This window comes from Mustela putorius, unplaced genomic scaffold (assembly GCF_011764305.1).
Source record: "Mustela putorius furo isolate JIRA1106 unplaced genomic scaffold, ASM1176430v1.1 tig00000407_pilon_pilon_pilon, whole genome shotgun sequence".
NCBI classification, from domain to species: domain Eukaryota; kingdom Metazoa; phylum Chordata; class Mammalia; order Carnivora; family Mustelidae; genus Mustela; species Mustela putorius.
Genome location: NW_025421373.1, coordinates 24014348 through 24031963, shown reverse-complemented (window position 1 = coordinate 24031963; position 17616 = coordinate 24014348). Strand labels below are relative to the sequence as shown.

Genomic DNA, 17616 nt, shown 5'->3' with positions numbered 1-17616 from the left:
GAATCATAGGCTCTTATAGAAACAGATCCTGGAACAGTGTCATTAGAAATATGGAAATTTAGGGAAATAGAATCTTATAACATCAGACTATGAAAAACACGAAGTCTTAGCATCTCTGAGTAATAGAATAAATGTCAGTAGATCACCAATTCCTGGAATAGTTGAGTCTTAGAACTCTGGAATCTTGGAATCTCATAAATCCATCTCCTCTATCAGTGATTGGGGTCAAGGAAAGATGACTCAGAAGCAAACCTAGTGATCCATGGGAACCTCCACTTAGTCAGTGTCCTCATTGGTAAAATAAAACCTCAGAGAGCTTAGTTTTGTTGATCACTTCCCATTCCTCTATTGTTGAACAGATACTAGATATAAGAAGGCTTTTGTATAAAATTGAAATATGCTTCTTTTTTAACTTCCCCCAGTCTTCCCAAAGCACAAAAAAAATAAGAAACCTGTACCTCAGCTACATATTTTAGAGTGGTGCTTCTCACAGTGATAATCCCACTTAATAGGCCTTTGAAGTCAGAAGAACCTCTCTAACACCAAATAACTGACTCAATATAGAACTGTGGGTCTCTAGTTAAGGGAGGAAATTTTTGTCTTTCCTAGAAATCCTAAAAAAAAAATTGTCATGTGGGCAGCCACCTAAGGCACAAAGCCTGGTACATTCCTATTCCTTGACTTCTGAAAGCTCTGTCCATCTTTTTAGAGGGAGATCCGTTGGGCCAGTTTGGCATCAGCCAAGCTGGAGATGAATGGAGGATTTTCTCAAGGAAGACCCTGGACCGTGAACACACTGCCAAGTACTTGCTCAGAATCACAGCTTCCGATGGCAAGTTCCAGGCTTCAGTCCTTGTAGAGATCTTCGTCCTGGACATCAATGATAACAGCCCACAATGCTCACAGGTGAGAGCCTTGTGAAGGTGAGGTGACATTAGAGGCAAAGAAGCTGGAGTGAAGGCCAAAAGGAAGGAGGAAGACTCAGGGGACTATCTCTGAGGCTGGGCATCACTGATCAGTCCTTGCTTCTCCTCAGCTAGCCTCAGACTAGTGTCCTAGGCAGGGTGCATTCTGGGTAATTCCATCCCTTCCTCCCTGGCAAAGGGATGTCACCAAGCTCTTTAGAACTTTTGGTTCATACTTCTACCCCTACACTCCCGTCAAAAGTCACTCTCCGCAAAATATATCCAGAAAAGTAACTTTTTTTTTTAAAAGATTTTATTTATTTATTTGACAGGCAGAGATAGAGAGGAGGAAGCAGGCTCCCCACTGAGCAGAGAGCCCGACACAGGGCTCGATCCCAGGGCCCTGGGATCATGACCTGAGCTGAAGGCAGAGGCTTTAACCTACTGAGCCACCCAGACGCCCCCAGAAAAGTAACTTCTTCATTCTCCAAACAGTTTGCTGTGCCCAGTGGGAAAATCCCTCCACCACTCAGCTTGGGCTCATTATCAAATACATCCAAAGATAACTGCCCTCAGAGACACCTCACACTGCCCCCATGCCCATATTATGCATATCCCCACATCTACATGGGTGATAGAGACCACCACAGATGCCCTACTTGAGGTTATATGTATACACAAACATGCAGACAGGGCAGTTACATTTTTGCTGAGGACTTCATTTAATTCAACCTTAAATTTCCTGTGAAAACAAATGTTGAATGGTGGTGGTAGTGTGTGTCTGTGTGTGTTAGGGAAGGAACTGTGTTCTTAGAGGACATAAATAAGCAATCATTGTCCTATAGCTTTGTGTTTAAACATATTTTTTTAAAAAATACAGTAGATAGTTTTTAACTTTGGGGGATTTGCATTACCTCAAAGTTTTCAGATAAAGTTAAACTATTAACATTTTACTTTTATAACATTTTAAGTTACAATAATTGAAATTTACATTTAAAAAATCTAGCCATTTAGTATATATACATAAATGCAAACTTACAGATACTCACCCATACACAAAGGATCATCTACAACTCTATATATACATGTAAATACCTATACATATATACAGCCAGATACATAATATACCTATAGACCCACAACATTCATCCATCTGTATACCCAGCCATACATGGAAATATATGTATGTAACTCCCACAAACATACTTACACATGTATTTGCATATATATACTTCACTTATTTGCACACATGTAAGTAATACAGACCTTGTAACAAAAAACATACACATGTTCCATCACATTTTCTTCCTCTGTCTTTTACACTCTAACCACATAAAATCATAGTAGGAAAAGAGAACCTATGTTATCAGGATGCATGGAAAATGCCTTTGCAGGATCCAAGATGACCACCTTCTGGGTGGTCTCAGAAGGGCAGGGGAGGATGCCCTTTTGGGGAGGATGGTGGCCACACTTTCTTCCTCTTTCCCTTAGACAGCCTTACAACCAGCCTGCATCCTCCCCATGCTGGAGGAGGCCAGGATCAAGCCCACCCTGGCCTTCCCACAGGTGGTCAACAGCAGCTTGCGGAGTCCATCTCTACAGCCCACTCGGGCCCATCTCTACAGCCCACTCAGGCCCAAAGCCTCCATCCAGAGCACTTACAGAGGTTCATGTTCACCTATCCCCTGTAGTGGGGGAAACCAGTTTGCTTGGAGCCTGTCCCCAGAGACAGCAGCTATAGAAACACTGGGCTTCCAGGGAGCTCCAGCCTCTCCCCTGTGTGACACCACCTGCTATGAAGGCACCTACAGTGGAGGGAGGGTGGGACAGGCCCTGAGGGCCATGGGGGTCCACACCTGATTCAAATGGCCAAGAGTCTGTCTTGCGATATGGACAGGGGGTGAGCATAACAGCATGGCCTTACCACAGAGACGAGAATGCTTGGCCTGGAGTGAGTAGCTTGATCCGACACCTTCCAGAATACTTCAAATCAGGACCATCTCAACCTCATCCAGAAGTCTCGAAGGGCCCCTGTGGAGTAGGTGGTAGCAGGTCCTTCTAGCTCCAACTGTGGGTTTTCATTGGTGGAATTCTCACTCATTCTGTCTTTTCTGACTAGTCCTCTTGTCATCCTGCTTCTTGCTTTTAATCTCCATTTCCTTGCATTTTTCAACTTATTCTGTTTCACCCCTGCCCTGATTCTCTCTTTCCCGCTTCCCCATCTTGCTTTCTGATCTCTCTCAGCTTCTGTCTCCCCTGTCACTCTGCCTCTCTCTTGATCTAGGTGTATCTTCCATAATCTCCATCTTCTTTTTCTTCCATTTCCAGCTTCTCTATACTGGCAAAATCAGTGAAGATATATCTCCAGGACACTTCATTTTGAAAGTTTCTGCAACAGACTTGGATTCTGATACCAATGCGCAGATTACATATTCTCTGCATGGTCCCGGGGCAGATGAATTTAAGCTGGATCCTCATACAGGTGGGTTTCCTGAGCTGTAGGATCAAACTAAGAACTTATTTAATTAATATCAGTGCCCAATACCATGCTAGGTTCCTTAGAGAAGAAATAGAAATTCACCTGTCCATCCATCCATCCATCCACCCACCCATCCTTCCATCCATTCACTCAGCAAACATATTGGCAGCATGTGCCAAGCATTGCACTAGATGGTGGGGACATAATCAACAGACAGATAAGATCTGGGTCTTGTGGGAAAGGCAGTTATTGAATCAGTGGTTTGAAATGTGCCGAGTTAAGAAAAAAATGCAGGATGCTAAGGGAGCGTTTGACAGGAGTGAGGAGGGGTGCTTGGGAGCAGACTTAAGGGAGTGGTAGGGATGGATGCTCAAGGCAGAAGGATAATTTATACAAGAACTTTATTTTAGGAAAGAGTGCATACATCTGAGGTCATGATGGAAGACAAGAAACTTGTACACAGAGGGGCAGAGAGAGGCCAAAGGTGGGGATGGTGGGAGTGAAAATCCCTCCTTTAGAGCCACTAGAGGATTTGGGCAAATGAGCTTCATGGTCAAGGACATGATCTCAAGAGGCATATGTTGCAGACCTCAATGTATTATTGTAAAAATCCCAAGAGATGAAGTATACAGAAGTCCTGAGCAGGTCTGGCACATTATAATAGCTCAGTAGATATGGTTGCCATTGTCATTATTGTTAGAGGGCAAAGCACAGAGCTTTGGAAGCAGAGAGCCCTGCAGGGTAGACCACCAATCCTGGGAGAGGTTGGGCTGTGAGAGTCTGGTGGAGAAGACAGGGTGAGGTCTGCTTCCTTTGGAAGAGCAACCCCACAGTGGAATCCCTGTCCAGATGCTATGGGGGAGCGTGTGGGGACAGGCAGGACAGAAGGCCCAGGTCACAGAGGACTAGCTGCTGAACTTGGCTTAGAACCAGTAGTTCAAAGGATGGCTTAGAGATTCCTGAGCAGGGAGGTGGTAGGTGAGGAGTGTCCCAGGAAGCTGTCTGGATAGATAGAAGACAATATTGTGCTTTTTCATTCCAGCATGGGCATGCTGAGTCACCCCAGGAAGGTTACCTAATCTCTCTCTGCTGCTGTTTGTTCAGCTGCAGGATGATTGGTGGAGTCTTGAAAAAAAAATGCTGGGTGGTTTTTCTCAATGTGGAAATAATACACGCTCATTGTATAAAAATTCAAATGCTGTAGGCATATATTATGTAGAAATTGGAAAGTCTATATGATAACAGCCCCCCCCCAAAGATAAACACTTTAGAATACCATTTTGTGGCTTGCTTTTTTTTTTTTTTTCATATAGCAACAACTTGGAGGTAATAACAAGGCATTACATAAAACTCTATCATAATTCCTTCTAGGCTACACAGTATTTTACTGTATGGCTAAATCATGATCTATTCAGCCAGTTCCTTTTTGAAAGACATACATAGTATTTTCAGTATGCTGCTATCATAAACAATGCTGGAGAGAATATCTTTATATATACATTTTTATCCTTGGGTTGACTATTCCACTGGATATGTAATTGTGAACCAAAGGATAAACACATTTTATGTGTTGTCAGAAATTGCTTCCTTGCCCTTTAAAAATGTCGTGCCTCTTTGTAGCTTGTTGGTGAGGAATTAGGGAGGTAGACAGATGTGGGACTGAACTTCTTTCCTAACTACTGTAGGCAGGACTGACCCCTTTATGTCACGGAGTAACAAAACCCTGTGTGCCTCTGGTTGTCTTGCATAGATACCTAGAAGGCAAGTGCTGGAGTAATGTGCCCCAGGGAAAGCTCACCTGCTGTCGTTTCTCTGGCCAGGGGAGCTGACCACCCTTACAGCCCTGGACCGAGAGAAGAAGGATATATATAGCCTTGTTGCCAGGGCGACAGATGGAGGTGGCCAATCATGCCAGGCGGATGTGATCCTCCATGTGGAGGATGTGAATGACAACGCCCCCCATTTCTTCCCCAGCCACTGTGCTGTGGCTGTCTTCGACAACACCACGGTTAAGACTCCCGTAGCTGTGGTGTTGGCCCGGGATCCTGACCAAGGTGAGGAGGAGGATTGGAGGCTGTTCACTCACAGGGTCACGTGGGGTGAGGGTTTGACTGTGTGTTGCTCTGGGATGTAGCAAGGACTCTGCCTCCTTACTGAGTCCATGAACACTCACAAGAGGAAAATGTTTGCCACATTTTCCTAAGCCACATACCTAAGTGCTCGGTGACAAAAGATTTGGGCAATGTTTTGAGGCCTGTGCAGGGCCTTTCAGCCTCATTGTTTCTCACTGGCTCTCAGGCCTGGAGCCCTTTCAATTCTGCCATTTACACTCAGAACATTTTAAATGCAAACATCCAGTCTGAAATACACCAGTTGGAACTATTCAACTCTAATTAATTTGCCACAAGAAAGGAATTTTGGGCACAAAGTCTAGTAAGCCTATTAAATTCCTTGATCCATTTTCTATACAATAAAGTGGAATCATTCTCAGTATTTTCCATTTGCATTGTAATGACGTTATTTGCACTTGAGTTAATTCCTTTTCTTTAGAATTTACAAGGCAAATTAGATTCATGCACAACTATTTATTCTATACATACCAATTATAATTTCTGCCACCATGAAGCATTTTGTGTGTGTGCATATATATGTGTATATATATTTATGTCTATATACAGTGCATATGTCCAATTTTCTTGAGTTTTAGCTTGGCATTGAAGGAGATGGGAGATTTTGGGAGGGAGGTAGGGGCTCAAGAGGGGGAAAATAGAGTAGAGGCATCGAATGGCTACAAGGCCCTAGAGTGCTCACTAGCTGGTACTTGTACACTTTCAGGGACAGGAATCTCCTTAGTTCCTAGGCAACTACTCTACTCTACTCACTTTCTATGGTACCCCCCCTGCCCCCACCCTTCCTAGCAGCTCCCTACCAACCTTTGTGGTACATCAGAGAATTATCAAGTGCTACCTATTTTGAGTTGGCACCCATCAGTCCTGGTCTGGCCCTCTGTAGTCACACCCATCTCCTAGACTTCTGCCCACGAGAGCCCTTCCAAGGCCGGGAGGTGGTGATTATCTGCTCCAGCCCCAAGCTTTCCTTTCTGGTTGAAGGAGACCTAGTTTTTTCAATTACATGCTGCTTCTCACGCCCTCTTTCCAGGGCACATCCTGTGGCCTTGTATCAGTTTACTATTAACCCTTCAAAACTGTTATCATTCTAATCCAGAGATTCCACCCAGATATTCCAAATGCGGACTGACCAGAAGCTCCCCCTCTCTAGAAAAATTATGGTCTCTCCAGAAAAATGTACATATGGGGAAAATGCATGGTATGCGCTTTTAATTTATGTAAATTCCACTATTGTAATAGCCAGTTCCTGCCACCATTCCATTAAAAGGGTGTGTGCCCCTACGTGTGTGTGAGATGTGAGACCCTCAGGCTCAGGGCACGCACTCATCCCACTGGGTGAGGATCTCACGGCTGAGTAGTCAGTACTGGTGTTCTTCCTACACAATGGCCCCTACTGCTTCATCTAGTACACAACCAGAGAACATAATAGACTCTGAGCCAGAGGTGAAGAAACACTGCGTGTTTTGATTTGCTAAGAACTTTTCATGGGTATGTGTGTTTCCTTAACTTTTATTTTGACATAATTATAGACTCATAGGAAGTTGCGAAAAGAGTACTGAGAGGCCCCTGTACCTGCCTCTCCAGCTTCCCCCAGTGGTGGCATTTTAGCTGTTGTAGCAAATTGGTACTGGGGCATTCCTGGTAACTGGATTATAAGCCTTACTCAGATTTCACCTGTTTTTATATGCACTCATTTGAACGTGTGCATGTGAGCACATGTCTTTGTGTGTATAGTTCTATTCAGTCTTATCCCACATAGAATGTCGTGTAACCACCACCTCCATCAAGACATAGAATTGTTCTATCACAGCCAAGGAACTTGCTCTAGATGGCTTTGACCTTGCACAATTTTCACTTTATAAGCTGGCCTTGGACTCTAAAATCCACATAAACATTTTCAGATAATTTTATAGGTTTGCAGATACCCCACCCCCAAGAACCTTTCTATGAAGCTTGAGCCCCCCTCCCCCCAGTAAAGAATCTCCCACTGAGAGATTCTCACTCTTTTTTTTTTTAGTAATTATTTTTATTAATATGTAATGTATTATTTGCCCCAGGGGAGAGATTCTCACTCTTAACACAGCCTGAGCATGTTAGCCTCTATGGGGACCCTCTGCACCAGGCCTTCCTGTGGGTAGAAAGTTCACTGCAGATGGGGCCAGAGGAGGGTCTCTCAGTATGAACTGTACCCTTGGTCTCCCCAACAGGTGCCAATGCCCAGGTGGTTTACTCTCTGACGGACTCTGCTGAAGGCCATTTTTCCATTGAAGCCACCACGGGTGTGATTCGGCTGGAGAAGCCACTACGGGTCAGGCCACAGGAAGCACTGGAGCTCACTGTCCATGCCTCTGACCTGGGAACCCCGATACCACTATCCACTTTGGGCACAGTCACTGTCTCAGTGGTAGGCCTTGATGACTATCTGCCGGTGTTCCTGAACACTGAGCATAGTGTGCAGGTGCCCGAGGACGCCCAGCTTGGCACAGAGGTGCTGCAGCTGGCCACCCTCACTCGCCCCAGTGCCGAGAAGACCAGCTACCGTGTGGTCAGTGGGAACGAGCAGGGGAGGTTCCGCCTGGATGCCCTCACAGGTGAGCCAGTGCCAAGGCAGCCCCACCCCCTACATGTACCTGCACACACAGGGTCTTGGGGAACACTGTCTTCTTCACACGTGGGGTATGTGTGCTCCATACAGACCCTCCCAGGACAAAACTTCTTTGGTTCTTTCTTCATTATGCATCTCTCCAGGTCCCAAGTCCCTCTTCCACTCTGGGACCAGCTTATGCGGGGACACCCCTTATTCCTCCATGTCCCCACCCAGGATGCTTGACAACCCACTCTCTTCCTACACTTTGTAGCTTCATGGTCCCAGCTCAGGATCAGCCCCCGGAGGCTGAGCCCACTTTCTGTCCTTGGATGACCAAGCACTTTCTGGAATCTGGGGCGTAAGCTTCCCAGGGCAGGGCTACCTGCTTCCCTCCTACAGCCCTCCCCAAATATCACCCCCCCCACCACCGACTCTCCCCTTATTCTCATGAAGAGAACTAGAAAACGATCTCTTCTTTCTTCCTAACCACAGAAGAGTCTAAGACAGACTCACAGAACCTCATGGAAGGGCCTCAGAGTCTTCCCAGGTCAGATTCCCCCTCACAGCACCCTTGCAATGGTACTCTACCTCCTAGAGCAGCTGTCTTATCATTGAGCAGTATTTTTGAATGGTTGTACTATGGAGATTTTAAACATATAAAAAATAGAGAGAACAGTGTAATGAACCCCACATTCCCATCACCCAGCTTTGGTAATTGGGTAACGTGTGCCCATTTGATTTCACATTTGCCCTTTGCCACCACGCCCATGCATACATATTGCATTTGGTTGATAGGCAGTATTTTAAGTCTCTTTTAATCTCTAACATTTTCCTTTCCCTCTCTATTTCCCCCACCATCTAACTAATGAAACTTGGGTCATGTGTTGGGCAGAATTTTTTCTATTTTTGGATTGACTAGTAGCTGTATCTTTTTGATGTCATATATCTCTCTAGCCCCTATATTTCTCATAAATGACATCTGATTTTTTTTTAATTGTGTCTTTTTTTTTTTAAAGATTTTATTTATTTGTCAGAGAGAGCGAGCGAGAGCGAGCACAGGCAGACAGAGTGGAAGGCAGAGTCAGACGGAGAAGCAGGCTCCCTGCGGAGCAAGGAGCCTGATATGGGACTTGATCCCAGGACGCTGGGATCATGACCTGAGCCTAAGGCAGCTGCTTAACCAACTGAGCCACCCAGGCGTCCCATGACATCTGATTTTAAGACCTTGATCAGGTTCAAGCTTAATTTTGTGGCAATAGTAGATGATAGATGATGCTGGGCTGTACTTGGCACTGTTAGGAGGCATATAATAATTAATTATGTAATTAATTTTGGTTTTCCTGAGGTTAAGATTGACAATGAGCCTGACCCATTCATTACAGAGTTCTTCGTCAGCTGTCCTTCCAATGGTTTTAGCAACCTTACGTGATCATTTCCTAGGTAAATTATTTCATTAGGACCAGCAAAATGGCGATCTTCTGATTTTATCATTCCTCATTCATTTACTAACTAGAATTTTCTCATAAGGAAGCATTTTCTACCATTAAATATTTGGTTATCCAGAAACAGTATGATAAATCCTTCTTCTTTTCCAAATTTCAGAGAAATAAATCTATGCTCTAGCAGTTCATTGAACAATTTTGGGTATTACAAAACTTTATAATATAAGTTCTGTCATTTACTAGGCAGGTGAACTTGAGAGCATCAGTTGACTCACCTAGAAAATGGGAACCATCGTTGTTCCTACTCTACAGAATTAATATTGATCTACATGAGAAAGATTTAGCATTACAGATTAAAATGAGATTTCAATGAAATAGAGATAAATGAAGGAAACACTGCTGTCGAGAATGACAATAACGAACATGAGAGAGATGGAGGGGGAGGGGTGAGGAAGGTAATGAGGAAACAAAACAAAGACGGTGAGGTAAGAGATGAAAGATGAGATGATGGAGGAGATGAAGGACGAGATGATGGATATGACGGAGGAGAAAGAGGAGATGACGGAGGAAATGATAAGAGTAGATGATGGAAGAGAGGAAGGAGATGATGGAGGACTTGGTGGAGATGATGGAAATGGTGGAGGAGAAAATGGAAGAGATTGTGAAGGAGATAGAAGAGATCTGTCTCCCAACCGTGTCCCTCTCCTTGGGTTTGACCCAAGACACCTCAGATCTCTGTCTTTTCATTGCTCCAATCATCTCTTGTTTCCTCAGGGATCCTGTATGTCAACAAGAGCCTGGATTTTGAGACAAGCTCCAAGTTCTTCCTATCCATAGAATGCAGCCGGAAAGGCTCTTCCTCCCTCAGTGACATGACCACAATCGTGGTCAACATCACTGATGTCAATGAACACCAACCCAGATTCCCCCAGGATCTGTACAGCACGAGGGTCTTAGAGAATGCCATCGTGGGTGACGTTGTGCTCACAGTAAGGACATGGAACTTTCCCCTTTGGGGGGGCATGGACTTGGGTGGATTCTCCCCACCCTGATGTCTATGAGTATGGGTTAATTGATTAATTTATACACTATAGATTTAACTCTGACTTGCATTACTTGCAGCCACTTGGCCAAGCTGTTTCTCATGACAGAGGGTCTCAGGGCTATGTTTGATAAGGTCTAGATCAGGTAACTGATAGATCGGGACATAGGAGAGACCCCAGAGAATTACCAGAGGCTCAAGGTCTGGGAAGGGCCTGGAGTATTAGTGTGTGTATAGGGGCAGGAGCACCAACTAACACCTCTTTGCATGTAAACGTGTAAATGCTCCCCTACTACATAGAGTGAAACCAAACTCTGTATGCCCATATTCAAGATTCTCTATGACCCCTCTTTATTCTGCTTTCTGGTCTTATCTCCTTTCACTCTCTGACATGCATCCTATGCTCCAACCACACAAGATGTATCTTTCCCTAAACAGCCTCTGTACTCATGCCTGAAATGGCTCCATTCCCAGAAGCTCTCTTTATCCTTCTGAGACTTATGAATGCTTTTCTAATCTCCCCAGGTAGAATTTATCCCTGTGTTCTCTGTACTGTCATAAAGCTGATGATACTTTGCCCCAAATTAGAATTACCCATAAAATTAGACATTAAACTTCCTGTGGGTATATTCACTTTGGCACATCCCTCACTTCTTAGCTCAGGACCTAGCACCCCATCAGTATGAGTGAAGGAGTAAATTAATGAACCATGGCATGCTGAAATCTATACTAGAATATAAAATTAAGAGATTCCTTTGGTAGGGATGACTGTGGTCCAGGGACTTCCAGCCCAGTGGCAGTCATTGGCGTAGGGACATATCTGCCCCCTTACACTCCCAGGGGCGATTTTCCTTTCTGGTCCCTCTTGCCCTACATTCACAACTACACTCCCACTGCTGCAGGTGTCAGCAACTGATGAAGATGGACCTGCAAATAGTGCCATCACCTACAGCCTGGTAGGAGGGAACCAGCTGGGACACTTTGCAGTCCACCCCAAGAAGGGGGAGCTACAGGTGGCCAAGGCCCTGGATTGGGAACAGGTGAGTCATGTGTGAGGGGCCCAATCTGAGCTTCTGTGAGGAGAGAGATGGCCCCAGTGCAGGTTCAGATGATGAACTGTGGTCAACACACCTTGCTGATTTCTCCAGACTTATCTTCAGTGCCTCAAACTTGTTTTCTCTGTGTGGTCTCTATGGCCTGTGAGGCCAGAAGCAGGAGAGAGACTAAGTGACCCTTAACCTTCACTGGAGGAGCCCAGGCTAGCTTCTTAGTGTTAACCAGGAATCATTAGATCATTATAATAAATTATCATTTGTTGAGCGCCTGCTCTGTGCCAGGAACTTTGCTAAGTGCTTTATTACATTATGCCATTTGGTTCTTAAAATAATCCTAGGAGGTGGGTCCTGATAGCCTCACAGATGTTTAGTCACCTTCCCAGGTTCTCACAGCTGGTAAGTGGTGGAACTGGAAATCAGACTTATTTCTTCTTGACTCCAAAACCTGGACCCTAAAATAGCATGGGTGGCTAATGGAGGTGGGCATAGGGGAGTGTCTCCATCTTATTTTTCTGAAAACATTAGTGATGAGTCATGGGGCAGAACTGAGAGGTCTTATTGCTAACTCTTCACTGGCACCTTGCTTTAGATTTCTAGCTATTCCCTGAGGCTCCGAGCCACAGACAGCGGGCGGCCCCCACTGCATGAAGACATAGACATTGCTATCCAAGTGGTTGATGTCAATGATAACCCACCAAGATTCTTCCAGCTCAACTACAGCACCTCTGTCCAGGTATGCTTGAGGTTCCAAAGACATCCTGAAGACTTCCTCCTTCATTTCTTTCCTAGTGGACGGTGCTCACTGCTGGTATCAGTCTACCCAAACAGTTGCTGTGACCTTGCCACTAATATCCCTAATGGCAACACAGCCTGCTAAAGGGGACTGTGCATTACAGAATTAAAAATAATCAGACACTGTGCTAGGCACTTCCATCCATTACCTCATTTGTGACCCACACAGCTACATGAAGCAGGTAGTAGAATAGTCCCCTTCTTATCTGTGGTTTTGCTTTCTGTGGTTTCAGTCAGGCTAATCCCCAGTCAACCACAGTCCAGAAGTTTGATCCCCCTCTGAGGTATTCTCAGAAGGTCAATAGTAGCCTAATGTACATCACATATTCTTTTTGCCTCTGTCATGTATCTCATTTTATCTCATCACATAGGCATCTTACCATCCTCACATTATCACAGGAAGAATAGGGAAGTACAGTTACTTTGAGAGAGGGAGACCACATTCACGTCACTTTTATTATATTATATTGTTATAATTTACTATTTTATCATTAGTTATTACTGTTGATCTCTTACTATGCCTAATTGATAAAGTTTTTTAAATTTATTTATTTTCAGAAAAACAGTATTCATTATTTTTTCACCACACCCAGTGCTCCATGCAATCCGTGAGATAAATTAAACTTTATCATTGAGATGTATGTATAGAAAAAGCAGTATAAATGATATGATACTACCCATGGTTTCAGGCATCCACTGGGGGTCTTAGAATATATCCTTGTGGATAAGGGGGCCTACTCTGCCCACATCATAGTTTTTTTTAAATGGAGATACAGAAATGTACCATAGCTAGAATGTGGCAAACTTAGGACTTAAACCCAGGCGATTTTCCAAATCCCTATTTTCACCATAAAACGGTTTACAAATGGGATCTGGGGAAGGCCTAGGGCTTCAATGGGAATTGTGACCATAAGAGGTAAGGGAGGTAAGGAAGAGGATAGGAAGGAAGAATCCTGAGTCCTGCTAGGTATTAGCTACAGTCACTCCACTTATACTTTTTGTATATTAGAAGTATTAGTTAGGGTGCATTGACTGCCAATAACAGAATATCTGACTAAAATGTCACTAATAATAAGGGCTTATTATTTCACATAACAAAAGATGTGATGGTGGGAGGTTCTATTCCAGAACTGGTTATCTCAGCGGAAAAATGGAATCATAGCTTTGGGCTAGCTTCTTTGAAATTCCCTCACCTTCTTTCTCCTGGTTACAAAGTGGCTGCGCAGCTCCAGCATTACATCCTCGTCTAGCATCTTCGAAGGCAATCAGAAAAGGACTCCCCTCTCCTCCGGATCTGTTTGTATCAAAGAAGAAAGCTTCTCAGAACCCTCAGCTGGTTGACTTCTCCAGTGACCAGAATCAGATTACATGATCACAATCAAACCAAAAACTGGCACAGGGAATCAGATTTTATAACTGACTTAGACCAATCATAGTTCATCTCTCTCCATTTTGGGGAGGGGGTAGGGAGTGGGAGAGAGCATGAGTAGGGTTGGGCAGAGATAGAGAGAGAATCTTAAGCAGGCTTCATGCCCAGTGAACTGAGCCTCAGGCAGGACTCAATCTCACAACCCTGAGATCATGACCTGAACTGAAATCAAGAGTCAGACACTTAACCAGCTTCAGCCTCTCAGGTGCCCCAGTCCATCTCTTTTTAATAAGGGCATGGAGCACTGGGTGTGGTACATAAACAATGAATTTTGGAACACTGAAGAAAAATAAAATTAAATAAAATTTTTAAGGAAAGAAAGAAAAAAAAAAACAAGGGCATATCTTTTCTGAGTATATTGCCATCCTACACCTGAATAAAAGTCGGGTTTGTAAGAAAGGGAGGAAGGAATGTTTGTTGGGTAGACATCCATTAGTTTCTGTCTATAAGGTTCTGTTTGTTGATAGGATTTTGTTGCAAAAAAGGCAGTTAACAACCATTGTGTTATAGATACTAAATTCCCATGTTATAGAACAGAGACTTTTCTTACTTGAACGCTTACTCATTTTTAAATTTTCTCATTCAATTGGGTGTTCCATTGGTCCTCTAAGCAGGAAATCATTTATAGGTGTTTTGTTGACCCTATGAATCACAAAACTTGTGCGTGGATCCCCATGCACTAGTTTATATACATGAATCCCCTCAGCTATGTGACCTTGAGCAAGTCCCTTTTATAGGAGAAAGGGACTCTAAGGACCCTTCCTGCCTTAATGGGTTTTGTTTCTAAGATCCAGCACTGCCCTCAGGAAGCTCCCATCCAGATTGGTGAAGCCAACAACTAATTCACAGGTTGGCAGAATGAATGAGTGATAGCTTGAGGTCCAGACATATCCTGAGAATAGCCGGAGTGCTGACAACTCGTCCCAGATGAAGGCATCCAGAAAGATACAAAAGGAAGGACTGGAACTCATTTTGCTCTTTGATTTTCTGGCACTCTCTATCTTAGGAGAACTCACCCCATGGAAGCAAAGTCCTACAGCTGATCCTGAGTGACCCAGACTCCCCAGAGAATGGTCCCCCCTACTCATTCCAAATCACCAAGGGGAATGATGGCTCTGCCTTTAGAGTGACCTCTGATGGATGGCTGGTGACCACTATGGGCCTGAGCAGGAGAGTCCAGGAATGGTATCAGCTTCAGATCAAGGTGAGAGCTGTGTTGGGCCACTGGTGGTGACCATGGGGACAGTAGTGTGCTGGCGAAAGCACCACCAGTGCTTCTACTATTAGGGGGAAATGTATAGAGTTCTTACTAGGTGCTGGGCACTAGGCTAAGTGCTTCACATGCATTATTGCATTAAATCCTCACAACAGGTTTTAGGGTGGGTAGAGTTACCACCCCTGCTTTAAAGATGTGGCAACTGAGGCACAGGGAGGTTGAGTGACTGGCTTAAAGTAATATTACCAATAAGTGGCAGAGGTGGGTTGCTTCAGACCAAATATTCTGACCCTAGAGCCTAAGCTCCGAATTCCCGCACAGCTTCCAGGCAGAACAACACTCTCACCCTAGCTCTAACTCCTTGAGATTGGCCAGGAAAGCTCTCTGAATCTCACAAGAACTGCTGTGGGGTCCAAATTGGAGAAGATATATACGTGTTTAAGGTGTTATGGTGGTGCTGCAAAGGGTAGAGTGAGAATAGAGAAAAGGGAAGTGTCAAGATGGTAGTTAATCATTTCTTCTTCTTTTCATTCCCTTAAAATCCCTTCCTAAATCTCAAGTCCTTGTGGACCCTGTTATTCTGTGAACTTTTCTGTGATATAGCATCCTTTTCAGGATGATATATCCATCCATTCACCCAGCTGGCCAGTCAGTGATTTGCTAAACCTTTCAACAAATATTGAGCACCCATCCTGTGCCAGGCCCTATGCCCGCTGCTAGTGTTACAGCAAGGGGAAAGGAGGGGTTGATCCCTGTCCCTGGGGGCTTTTGATTCTAGTCATGGAGATAAACAGTAAATGAATGAAGAAAGAAAGTGCCTTGAAAAGCACAGAGGAGACATATTCAGAGGGCGACTGCCCTCATGAGGAAGGGACATTTGAGCTGGGACCAGAGAGGAGCCAGTCATGTTGAAAATGGGCAGGAGAATGTTGCAAGCTGGAACAAGATAAGCCAGCTCTTGAGTTGGGAAGGAGCTTGAAGTGACCTGAGATGGGGCCAATTTGGTCAGCATAGTGATCTTACTGGGAATAAAGCTGAAGAGATGGGTTGGGTAGATCATGGAGTCCTCTTGGCTTGGGTGACCATACTACTTGAGGTCCAAACTGTGATGCACTTGAGAGGGAAAGAAGTCCTAAAAGTAGTTAATTGGCGATCACTGAGCCACAACAGGGTCAATCAGTGAAAATCAAGACTGATCTGGGCAAACCAGGATGTACAGCCATCCTAATTATAAGCCTTCATAATACTTTTAGCATTACTTCCAATTCCAGCTGGAAAGAGTGGTGCGGAAACCTTGAGCTGATAACAAAGATGCAAGAAGTGGACAGACTAGGGACAAGCTCTGCACGGAAATAAACAGGAGTCAGTGATAGACTGGATACGGGGAGAGAGAGAAGAATCAGGGGTGACTCCCAGGTTTCCTGGGAGTGAAGACTGGGCCGTGGGGCCATTGCTGAGGCCAGAAATATGGTGCAGTGGGGGAAGGACAGGTTTATGAGTAAAATGAGGACTCTGTTTTGCACATGTCACCTTTTAGGTGCCCATGAGACACTGACGTGGAGGTGTCCAGTAGGTAGTTGGGAATGGGAGTCTGCAGCTCAGAGGACAGGTGTGGGCAAATGTAGAGAGTTTTCAAAGCTAAGGGCATGGACATAATTGCCTTCCAAGCAATGACCTCTGTCTCCTGACCCAGACAATCACAGTAATTATCTGCCTCACATCCTCTTGCACTTTTCTTGTACTTATGCTTTCATTCATTAGGAGGCACTAGAGGCCAGCAAAGAAACAGATTATGGACATAGGTTCAGATTCTACTCTGGCCTTACCTGCTCTATGACCTTGGGCGAGTTACTTGACCTCTAAGCCTCAGTCATAGTTTTTGTAAATGGAAGACTTCCTGGTATCTATCTCATAAGAAAGGTTAGGGTTAGGGTTAAGGTTGATACGCTATCTCAGATCACGCATCAGAAGCATTAGAAGTGACCAGCATACAGTCTGCGCTCAGTTGATGCCAGCTGTATGTTATGCTTAGCAGCAGTATTAATTACTGTTGTTGCTATTCATATCCCACCGGTGTTACACACAAATCCCAGCACTGGGTGTAATTTCACAACTTGTTCACCCACTCAAAGCACTAGAATACACATGAACAAGATATTAGGTGTAGAGAAAGTTGTGGAGACTCTTAGCGACAGCTATGAAAGAGATAAAGTCACTGAATGAAACTTTGTCCTTGCTAATCAGGACAGAAAGTTGCAAGGATGTTTGGCAAAATATGAAAGGAAAAGGCATTTTCAATTTACATTCTTTTCCTTGCGCAACTGTGGTCATGGCATGGCCTTGTTAGAAGCTTCAGTGGCTTTCCATGGCTCTGACATAAAACCCAACCAAGTGCTCCTCATCCCATCAGTGACGGGGCGACCTCCCTTGTGCCCCTGCCTGGTCCTCAGCCCTGCCCACTTGCTCCAGCAGCCAGGGCCCTTCTGCCCTATCGAGCTCACTGTGTTCTTTCTACTCTAGGGCTTGACACTTGCTGTTCC

General features: G+C 44.5%; 1 protein-coding gene across 1 annotated transcript in view; it reads left to right on the top strand.

Annotated features, from left to right (window-relative positions):
• The window catches only part of FAT2 (FAT atypical cadherin 2), a 77888-nt gene that overhangs the window by 43735 nt on the left and 16537 nt on the right, over window positions 1-17616 (top strand). Inside the window, exons 11-18 of the mRNA XM_004737782.3 lie at window positions 710-906; window positions 3234-3387; window positions 5205-5438; window positions 7721-8104; window positions 10317-10531; window positions 11487-11624; window positions 12229-12372; window positions 14867-15064. Coding sequence (XP_004737839.2) covers window positions 710-906; window positions 3234-3387; window positions 5205-5438; window positions 7721-8104; window positions 10317-10531; window positions 11487-11624; window positions 12229-12372; window positions 14867-15064 — 1664 coding nt within the window. The remainder of the gene's footprint in view (window positions 1-709; window positions 907-3233; window positions 3388-5204; window positions 5439-7720; window positions 8105-10316; window positions 10532-11486; window positions 11625-12228; window positions 12373-14866; window positions 15065-17616) is intronic.